Consider the following 11,899-nt stretch of genomic DNA (forward strand, 5'->3'; position numbering starts at 1 on the left):
TGTTCTGTTTTTTTTCCCACTGATGCTAAAAATGAATTAAAATTGAGTGTCCTATCACTTTTGCACAGTACTGTTTATATCATCACCGAGATAACAAAACCTTTTATCTCCTCAAAGGAAACTTCAGGAGAAGAGAAAAAAAAAAAAAACAAGAGAAAATTAAACTTAAATTAAACAAATTTACAAACTTTGTTACTGTAACAAGATTTGATTCCATGCGGTTTTGATATGACAGTGATCATATGCTTTTAAGGCCATATTATTCAGCGGTGTGGCTCTGTAGACTTTCTCACTGACTAAATATCTTAATGTTTCTATTGTTTAAAGGCTGTTTGCTGCTTATCCAGAGCGTTCTGCGTAGCAGGGGCTGCCTGTCTCTCTCTCTCTGTTTACAGTCTTCTTTGCTCATTCACATTTTTCTTTACAAAGGCAAGTAAATAATTTCTTTTGTACAGCCTGAGCGACTCCTTTTTGCTTCCCAGAGACAAATAACTGGACTGATTGGTTTATTGACTGTTTTAAATTGTATGGAAGGAAAGCCTGAAATCAGACGAATTGGATTTTGCGCCTCTCTCTCTCTCTCTCTCTCTTCAGTCATGCTCAACCTAGTCCATAAGAAAACTGGCAGAGCCAAGTAACGACAGGGCTGCCTGCTTTTACGAGCCACTGAATGCTGAAAGGCTTTCTGAGCTACTGCCTAACGCGTAGCTGCCACACGCAGAGACACACGACACTGAGGGACTGTAAATGAGCCCTCACTGACAGACTGATGGAGGGAGAGATGACTGAAATAGAGAGAGAGAGAGCGAGAGAAAGAGAGAGAGACAGAGAGAGAGAGAGAGAGAGAGAGAGAGAGAGAGAATATTCATTCTTATGCATCTGTTTTTGGAATTCCTGTTTAAAGAGCACATAGGCAACTTTTTTTTTTGTATATTATTTTTCAGGTCCACTTACAATGTTTGGGTGGGATTTTATGTACCAAAAACAGTCAACCTCTCTTTATCTCTTAGAATTAGATAGGCTGTATTTGTTACTGTGCCTTTAAGACTAGTTTAAGATGTTCTGATTGGCAAATCTGTATCATGTCTCATTCAAAAAACAGCCCGAGTCCAAACATTCTTTAGAACTTCAGTGTGAATGGGTGGAGCTAAACTGCTGTAGGCCAAATAGGTGGATGTATGTAAATGAGTTGGTTCTTGTGGCATAACAGAAACAGTGAATTCAAAACAGTTTTTGCAGCATAGTTTACATGTATGTATTGTAAGGACTGGGTAGGAAATAGTTTGTATTGAAACTTTAATGTTTACATGTTACTTCAAACTGCTTTAGTTTAAAGAAGCCAGGGAAATTTGGTTTTACCAGCTTCACAAGTGAAATTAAGTACACTTTGTGCAAAAAGCCGTCTGGGCTGAAATGTATGGGATGAACCATTAAGGTCTGACCAAAAACCTTAGAAACACTGGGGAAAAAAAATAACTTCAGACACTCTTTTTAGACGTGTGAATCCGGTTTTTAGACGTGTGAATCCGGTTACACTACATGACTTTTACCCGATTTTACCCCGATTCTCAGTCTGGCCGAGTCTGTGCTGGTCGGCTCTAGTCTGCAGATTTTTTGGGTCAGTCTGAGTCGGCAGTTGGAGAGAGAATCGAGCAGCGTGTGAGGGGCGCAGACGTAAAAAGCCGTATGAATTCTGATCTGCATGTTCAGACTGAGTCGCATTGCTGCATAACGGATTCGTATCGGATTTCAGTACCACATAGCGTCTCGAATCGGAATCAAAAATGTCAGATTCAATGAGGTTTTTGCTGTTCACACTGACACACAGATGACACATTTGTGTCACATATGAAGAAAAAGATCGGATTTGGGCCACTTTTACCTGCTGTGTAAACGTAGCCCTAGTAACAGAAGAACGTGTGAGTTTGCACGAGTTCCGTTCGGTTCAGCAACAGATCGTTTAGTGTTTGATCCCCAAAATTTCACTTGCCCAAAAAGGTCTGTAAAAATCAGACAGTGTAAGATGCCCAGTCTTTTATAATCTGTTAAGACTTGAAGTCGTGTAATGTACCCAAGGCTTTACAGAACATACATGATTGTTGCACACTTCTTCAAATATGTGTGCACAATTGCCATTTCTTGTCACATTTTATGGATATTACGGTCATTTATGGATAATGTGAATAACATATATGTTTTTGATCATGTATGTTTTGGTAGTGTGAATTTTTGTAAATATAGGTGAATAATGTCAACAATATGTATATTCATACATGCATATTTGAAAATACTGGACATAATTGGACTTTTGAAAGGCTGCAAAGATCCTTTTGCTTCCTGACAGCCAGGAACATCTCAACATGTTTTCCCCACATCTTTCACTCTAATAACTCGCTAAAAACTGCATGCAGTGACAACACCCCTTATTACTTCAACATGAATGGGTGACCTGTTATTTACATGGTACATCATGCTTTTATTTAAAGCTACACTAGGTAAGATTTGGGGATTTGGATTTGGTGACCTCTCTGGTAGAAATGTGTAATTACACACAACATATGACATGGTCCAAAAACTTCTGTGAGATCCAGCCCGACACCTCTGACTGTTAAATTATTATTTCAGCCTTTACAGAGTGACTTGCGGCAGCACACAGAGACCATGTTTAGCCGGTTTATCTCCTAACATAGAGCAGCTTTAAAAATGCAATGAAAATGTGGTTTTCCATGATACAGATCATTTAACATCCCTGTCTTTCTGTTTCTCTGTCTCTTTCAGGTATGACATGCCAGGCACGCACCTCCTACACTGAAGACGAGGTGCTGTGGGGTCATCGCTTCTTGCCAGTCATGTCTCTGGAGGAGGGCTTTTTCCGAGTGGACTACTCACAGTTCCACAGCACCTTTGAGGTGCCCACGCCACCCTATAGCGTCAAAGAGCACGAGGAGAGGAGCTCGCTCCCCTCCCCTCTGGTCACGCCCCACCGTGACCGGGTCTTCTCCGTCAACTGCTTGGAGCTTGGTGAGGAGCGTGCCGGCCAGGGCAGCGGCAGCGCCTCCTGCAGGCTCCCCAGCAAACTCCAGCGCATGAGCTCATCCGGCAAAGAGGATCTTCAGAGGAAGGTCCTACGTCTATGTTCGCAGCCTTCAGAGAAAGCGTCCAGCACTGGAGATCTGCCCCTGAAGCTGCAGCGGTTGGGCTCTGGCCCAGCGCAGGGAGACGGCGACAGCCGCTTCCACCTCAAGGCTCTGAAAGTGGGCTTCGAACCCATGACCATGTCCACAGGAGATCTCCACCAGAGGAGCTTGCCCCCTACTCCAGCACCTGTCCCTACACACCCTCACGCGCCTCTACATTCACCTCTGCCCTCCACAGCAGGGGGGCGGCCTGAGGACAACCTGCCTGCCAAGCTGCGGAGGATGAACGCTGACCGTTGAGGTCGGCTGGACACCTGGTCTGGTGGAAGTTGTTCTTTGCTGCTGATCTGAGATCAGATTTGTGCAGCAGTCATAGGTCAGATTTGGTGGGACAGGCTGGTCCTGGATCAGCATAGAAAGAACAACTTCTAACCAGAATTAGCAAATATATGGAATGGATGTCCAGAAGTCATGGATAGACTTTGAATAGCATCCTGATGGTGCATGTGGTGAATGCGAAGGACAGAAACAAGAGGGGACTGCAAGGAAGCTGAGACGTGCAAAGACTGATCCATGCATGACGGGAGAGGGTTATTTAGTTTGAATATGTGGTCGTTAGGGGTGTCACGATTCACATATAATTTGTTTTCCTGATATGAGGATTGCACTGTGAATCAAATACAATTAAATTCTATTTGCATTATCAGACATACTGACATAATTGGTAGTCGTTTCCAGAGGGGCTGGCTTTAGTTACTTGTTGGTATTTCTGAATGAGTACCTGAATATTCGTTTGCAAAACCACCCTTAAAAAATAATATTTACACCTTATAATTCATGGAATTTTTAACCCTAGATGCGAAAGATTGATTTCTGCTGTCTTCTGTGCTCTTCTCTAGTCATTTCTCAGTGTTGATGTAGCTTTTATCTGATATGTAAAGAACATGAACCAAAAATTTAGATTTTATTTTTTCACAAATTACCATATTGAACAAGAAAACACATGAAAAGGAATATAAGTCACATCAGTCAGGATTTATCGTTACAATCTGAATTCTGTTCTGAATGAGCTCACATGCTCGATTGGAAAAAAAATTGTGTCTAATGATAAAGGAAACCTCGTGCACATGTTATGCTCTTACTGGATAAAATAAGACACAGGTAGCACTGTAGCACACTGAAAGCTGTGATTTTACATACTGAACTTACTGATCCGACGTAACTCCTCTAGCGGCAGATTGAAATGAGCAGCTTTTTCTTCAGTGACTAGTACTGGGCCTGCCGGGATCATGTAGTTATGCATGTTTGTTACAGCAACAGCTTATTAACACTAAGGGTGGGCAAAACTGATGAAAAGCATCTTTTTTTTTTTTGAAAGACTTTGAAGTAATTTATAAATGCTGTTTATATATAGGCTCTGCATTGACCTACTGTAAAACAAACACGTACAAACTTTATAAAGTAGAAAATTTTGGCACAGCCTGGATTGGAGCAGGAAAGAAAATGCAGGATCTCACTAATATACACATAGCAGAGCTTATAAAGTGGTCACAGATTATGTGTATATGAAGTAAAAGGCCTAAAACCATAGTAAACATAGCCTTCATAATAGCATGGCTTTGTTTAACAACCACTATAGGAGATGCTAACCAGCTTACAGGTTATTCCAGTAATATTAAGAGAAATATTTAATGAAGGATAAACTGTAAAGCAGTAATAAACATATGCGAGGAGGTTTCCCAGACTGTGACATACCATCTGAGCATTTTCCACACAGCTTTAGTGTCCTGATAGTTCAGATGAGTTGTAAAATTATGGAATTATAATATAATATAATAAACAATATGGTTGTCCACAATCATATAGTTTAATTTTAGTGCACTTACACTATAAGAACAGAAGATGCCTCATGTCTTTAATATGTAAAGCATGTGACCATTGCTTTGGAACTTACTTACTTGAGCAATTGTGGCAGTCTGAGGTTTCTCCAGGAGGGGGCACAAGCAAGTTGCTTTTGTTACAGATACATATTTCAAGTGATTCAGCATAATTGTTGTCTCTCCTGCCAACCTCTTATCGCACATTTTGCGCTGAACATTTTTCTTGTCTTCCGATAATTTAAAGTACTTTCAGCTTCGGTGTCTACAGGGAAGGCTACGCAGTTTGTTGCGCTCTAAGGCAAGTTTACGTGGATGAACCAGACACATTTTTAAAAAAAGACTTTCCAAATATTAACAAGAGCAGTTCTATTTATAGCATTTGCTCATATAACATGTTGTAGTTAAAGCTACAGTTTCTGTTGTTAAAAAAGACAAATCCTCTACAAACTAAATAGAGTAATGAATACCAACAAACAAACGAATACTCAAGTATTCAGATCATTCAGGCCAGCCCTCACTTCCCCTTTTATATTATTCTGATAAAACACTGAATAAAATAACTGAAATTTCAGACACAAAATGAAGAAAAACTCCACTGTGCTGCAACTGAAACCGTCTACACTTTCCGCATTTTTAAATTTATTTGACTTGTCTTAATTATGCTTTCACCAGTTTCAGCAGTCTTAGCAACTGGACATATAAACAACAAAAGCGTAATGAATGTTTGTTCAGTTTTACTTTTGTTTTGGAAATATATTGTACTGCAGTGCATAAACCCCAATATATATCACATTGTGAAATTTGACCCCGTTTACACTTGATCGTTTCATATACTTGTATCTGGATTGTGACCTGATAAGAGTTTAACTACATGCATTTACATGTGATAGTCAGATACATTTCACATTAGAATGAAATCTGGTTGCTGTATAGCATGTAACATGCAAATTAGTGCTAACTTTGATATTCAAGCATCCATAAGGGTTAATAAATGGATGACTGATTAACCGTGAGGATGGAAAAAACAATGCACAGAAAACAGACTCAGCCAATATTTATGTAGGGCTGTAGGCTTAGCTTTTTAGGCAACCACACTGGTGTTGCACAAAAAATAGAGTCCTGGTACTCAAGATGCATGAAACAACCAGGTGCAAAAGGGGTCTCTGTGCATCGTTACACCCCTAAGTGTCCATTTCACAGAGCACCAGACTCTAGCTGGGACTAATGTTACTCTGCTGCTTTAGTCGGTTACTTCAAACTCTGTTCACACACACAAACACACATGTCACCATGTGGGCATGCATTCACATCCACCATCTCTGTGTAGCACCCCTCCCTCATCCCATAGTTTTGAAATGAATAAATTCTATTTAAGAGGCCCCTGTTGTACTTTTGATTTTGAGTTGCTATTATTTCCCTTTTTTTTAACCTCAGATCAAAATGTTTAGTAGATGATACTATACGTTCTGTACAGCCATTGAATTTGTGATCCAGATAACCATGTTGCTGCACTTTTGATGTGCAGGTGCATTACCCATAGATGAATTACATTTTTTTGGGACAAGTGGGATCGTATTCAAAATAATCATTTCCTTTCATTGTTTATTCATGCGACATGAGCGATGTTTTATTCATGCAATATCAAGACGGACTCGATGTTGCATGAATAAAACAATGTAATGAAACTATTATTGTGAATTCTATCCCACAAAATACAAAATATGTGATTCAGATGTGCTTGAAATAAGCAGATACTGTAGCCTTTCATACCCTATGCACCTGAAAAACAAGAAAAAAAAAGTTGCACAGGGCTTCAGGCCACAGCCCACCCACCCAAGATCACCTTAATACTGGCTGTTTTTTTTATATTTATGAAAATAGGTGATAAAACAAAAGAACTTGTGTGAACATGAATTCTAGAACTGTGTGACTGTGGGGGAACCTTTTAGAACAGTGTGACTGTTGAGAACATACTAAAAAGTGTGATCGTGGGAACAAATTCTAGAACAATGTGACTGGGGGATCATACTAGGACAGTGTGACTGAAGGGATCAGAATAGAACAGTGTGAACAGGGGAACACATTTTAGAACAGTTTAAATAGGGGAACACATTTTAGAACAGTGTAAATAGGGAAACACATTTTAGAACAGTGTGAATGGGGGAACACATTATTTTAGAACAGTGTAAATAGGGGAACACATTTTAGAACAGTGTAAATAGGGGAACACATTTTAGAACAGTGTAAATAGGGGAACACATTTTAGAACAGTGTAAATAGGGGAACACAATTTAGAACAGTGTGAATGGGGGAACACATTTTAGAACAGTGTGAATGGGGGAACACATTTTAGAACAGTGTAAATAGGGGAACACATTTTAGAGCAGTGTAAATGGGGGAACACATTTTAGAACAGTGTAAATGGTTGAACACATTTTAGAACAGTGTAAATAGGGGAACACATTTTAGAACAGTGTAAATGGTTGAACACATTTTAGAACAGTGTAAATAGGGGAACACATTTTAGAACAGTGTGAATGGGGGAACACATTTTAGAACAGTGTAAATGGGGGAACACATTTTAGAACAGTGTGAATGGGGGAACACATTTTAGAACAGTGTAAATAGGGGAACACATTTTAGAACAGTGTGAATGGGGGGAACACATTTTAGAACAGTGTGAATGGGGGAACACATTTTAGAACAGTGTGAATGGGGGAACACATTTTAGAACAGTGTAAATAGGGGAACACATTTTAGAACAGTGTGAATGGGGGAACACATTTTAGAACAGTGTGAATGGGGGAACACATTTTAGAACAGTGTAAATAGGGGAACACATTTTAGAACAGTGTGAATGGGGGAACACATTTTAGAACAGTGTAAATAGGGGAACACATTTTAGAACAGTGTGAATAGGGGAACACATTTTAGAACAGTGTAAATAGGGGAACACATTTTAGAACAGTGTAAATAGGGGAACACATTTTAGAACAGTGTGAATAGGGGAACACAATTTAGAACAGTGTGAATGGGGGAACACATTTTAGAACAGTGTGAATGGGGGAACACATTTTAGAACAGTGTAAATAGGGGAACACATTTTAGAACAGTGTGAATGGGGGAACACATTTTAGAACAGTGTGAATGGGGGAACACATTTTAGAACAGTGTGAATGGGGGAACACATTTTAGAACAGTGTAAATAGGGGAACACAATTTAGAACAGTGTAAATAGGGGAACACATTTTAGAACAGTGTTTATGGGGGAACACATTTTAGAACAGTGTGAATGGGGGAACACATTTTAGAACAGTGTAAATAGGGGAACACATTTTAGAACAGTGTGAATGGGGGAACACATTTTAGAACAGTGTGAATGGGGGAACACATTTTAGAACAGTGTAAATAGGGGAACACATTTTAGAACAGTGTGAATGGGGGAACACATTTTAGAACAGTGTGAATAGGGGAACACAATTTAGAACAGTGTGAATAGGGGAACACAATTTAGAACAGTGTAAATAGGGGAACACATTTTAGAACAGTGTGAATAGGGGAACACAATTTAGAACAGTGTAAATAGGGGAACACAATTTAGAACAGTGTAAATAGGGGAACACATTTTAGAACAGTGTGAATGGGGGAACACATTTTAGAACAGTGTGAATGGGGGAACACAATTTAGAACAGTGTGAATGCGGGAACACAATTTAGAACAGTGTGAATGGGGGAACACATTTTAGAACAGTGTGAATGGGGGAACACAATTTAGAACAGTGTGAATGGGGGAACACATTTTAGAACAGTGTGAATGGGGGAACACAATTTAGAACAGTGTGAATGGGGGAACACATTCTATAACAGTGTTTATTGGGGAGAAAATTCTTGATTAGTGTTAATTGTGGAGAACATTCTAGAAGATTGTGAATGGGGGAACACATTCTAGAACCATGTGACTTGGGCGAACATTAGAAAAGTGTGAATGGGGGAACGTATTCTAGAACAGTGTGTCTTGGAGGAACAAATTCTAGAACAGTGTGACTGGGGAACGTCCTAGAACTTTGTGAATGGGAAAAGTTTTCTATAACTAGGAATGTAAAGCTCATTCTGTAAGTGTAAAAACGTTCTGGAACAGTGTTTATTGGGGAGAACATTCTGGAACAGTGTTTATTGGGGAGAACATTCTGAAACAGTGTTTATTGGGGAGAACATTCTGGAACAGTGTTTATTGGGGAGAACATTCTGGAACAGTGTTTATTGGGGAGAACATTCTGAAACAGTGTTTATTGGGGGGGAACATTCTGGAACAGTGTTTATTGGGGGGGAACATTCTGGAACAGTGTTTATTGGGGGGGGCATTCTGGAACAGTGTTTATTGGGGGGGACATTCTGGAACAGTGTTTATTGGGGAGAACATTCTGGAACAGTGTTTATTGGGGAGAACATTCTGGAACAGTGTTTATTGGGGAGAACATTCTGGAACAGTGTTTATTGGGGAGAACATTCTGGAACAGTGTGACTGTGGGGTTGAAGAAAACAGCAGATGATCGTTCATTAAAACCTGCTACCATCAAAGCACATGACCGTGAGAGCAGTGGACATGAATGATGATTGACATTAGGGACTCTGTAATGACGCACACAGTGTAACCGGTATATTAATGACCGGCCCTGTTTCTGCAGTGATCTTTCTGGCCTTACCCATGGAGACAAGAAGCTTGCTTGACCTATTCCCTCCTTTATTCAGTCAGGTACAAAGTAGCCTTGACTCCTGCACTGCAATTCTTTTGTGTGAAAAAAACGAAAGGCACAGCTCACATCAGCCCAACTCTCCATAGAGGGAGTCGATTTCAAACAAAAGCCTGTCATTCATTTGTAGTGAATCAAAGAAGCAGAGAGATGTGATGAGGCAGGGTTGACTGTTTTCAGCCTTTACGCATGGTACACACACAATTAGAATGTCTTCAAATCCACAGTGAAACCAGACCACATCCAGAGAGATTTAATAAAAAAGAAAACAAGTACACTTTGTGCTGAACCCAGAGGAAGAATAAAGCAGAAAACAAGTACATTTTTTGCTGAATCCAGAAAGTAAGAGGCACAGAGAGAGAAAATAAAAATGATACCAAGAGGCAATAAAAACAATAACATATTAGCCCTGGTTTTAAACGAGGACTTGAATGAACCATATGTAAACATTCACTGACAAACTTTAGTAAAACTAAGGAGTTTAATCAATCATTTATAGTGAATATTGAAACATTACAGTGTCTGTCCATTATTATTTAGTAGGGGCCTTAAATATGAAAAATCAGCAAAGTGTTTACATGAACTGCTTCCATATGAAGTACAGTACAAGGCCAAAAGAATGTGGACACACTTTCTAATCAGTGAGTTTGGTTATTTTACTGATCAACAGCCGGTCATGCAATCTCCATATAAATGGCAATGGGTCTTACTGAAGAACTGGCCTGCCTGGGGCCCTGACCTCAACCCTGATCAGACAGCTTTATGATGAATGACTGCAAGCCAAGCCTAATCGGCACTTTCCACCTGCTTGAGAGACACCTTGAACCGTCACAACAACTACAAATGAACAATTCAGTTGTCTTACTGGTCATTTTATGCATATTATTTGGCAGGGGTGGTACCCCTTTTGTCACTGAATGGTACCCTCAAGGTATTGTCTTCAGTACCTTTAGTCAGGGAACATAATTGTACCATAATCTATTGTAATTATTTTAAGTTGCATTGATGCCATATACCGTGTATTAACTCCAGGCTTTTTGTTTTATTGTTTTGTTTTACAGCATTAGATAATAAAAGGGACTGTTACTGGGAAAAGCTTATTTAAACTACACAATGGGACCTTAAAACCATTGTTGTAACTTCGAGGGTACAAGTATGTTGTTCGTACCTTGATCAACAAAAAAGGACCTGCACAGGACCTTTATTTTGACAGTGCACTTTACTTCTTGATACTACTTTTATCTTAATACTGTTACTTAAATAATATAATGCACTTTCTGCAATCACAAAAAAAAATCATACGTACAATCAAGCAAAGCTTGTTTTTGTCTCTCGCAACTGCTGATTTCTGCCATTGTGCTGGCCAGCATCGCTTTCCAAACTACATGCTAGCCAACCATTTCAAGTTGTTTTGCCTCTTTTCTTTAACCCCGTAAAAGGTAAAGTTTTATTACACACTTCTATGACCTAAGAATAGTTTGCATTGAAGTCCCTGTAGTTACTGAATAATAAGCCCCAGTATGTAATAAATCTGGAACTATCAGACTGAAGGTTTTTCTATAATGAAAGTCTCATTTTTGTAGAGCCACATCAAACCTAACGCTGCAGTGAGCTAACAGTGTATCACTGTAGTAAACCTGACAGGCAGTCACGAAACAAAAGGTTTATTTATTTACCGCTTTAAAGTTGCTGGTCCAAGTTTAATCTGTTCCATTTGTGTTTTCTTCTCAGACTGAAATTTCATGAGTTGTAAGTTTCACGTATAAGTGAAGTCACAAGTCATTTAAGGTGCCAGCGCTTGTTGTTGACTCGAGTCCCCATCCTGTCTATATGAACCGTTCTACTAAATTAGTTCAAACTGTGGTCCCACAGTAAAAAGACAAAAGTATTCAGACGTTAGACATTTACAAGAATTATGTTTACTGGGAAGCGTCTGTCCAAAACCCTAACCCCTAAATTTCAACTTGTGAAAATCATACCTACATTTTTTTTGTTTTTAAAAGATCCTTTTGATTCTTAAAAGTAACCATACTTATTTATAAATATTTATATTTATCACGAGTTTAATTTTCAACTTAAAAAAAAAAAACAAAACACTGTCCCACATTTTAATGTCATTACCGAAACAGAG

At 39.2% G+C, this 11,899-nt stretch overlaps 1 protein-coding gene across 1 annotated transcript in view; it reads left to right on the top strand.

Annotated features, from left to right (window-relative positions):
• The window catches only part of kcnj19a (potassium inwardly rectifying channel subfamily J member 19a), a 49,765-nt gene extending 45,922 nt beyond the window's left edge, over positions 1–3,843 (top strand). Inside the window, exon 3 of the mRNA XM_036590396.1 lies at positions 2,779–3,843. Within this exon, the coding sequence (XP_036446289.1) occupies positions 2,779–3,437 (659 nt within the window). The 3' untranslated portion in view covers positions 3,438–3,843. The remainder of the gene's footprint in view (positions 1–2,778) is intronic.
• The last annotated feature ends 8,056 nt before the right edge of the window (positions 3,844–11,899 follow it).

The sequence above is a fragment of the Colossoma macropomum genome, unplaced genomic scaffold, assembly GCF_904425465.1.
Source record: "Colossoma macropomum unplaced genomic scaffold, Colossoma_macropomum, whole genome shotgun sequence".
Classification (NCBI taxonomy): Eukaryota; Metazoa; Chordata; class Actinopteri; order Characiformes; family Serrasalmidae; genus Colossoma; species Colossoma macropomum.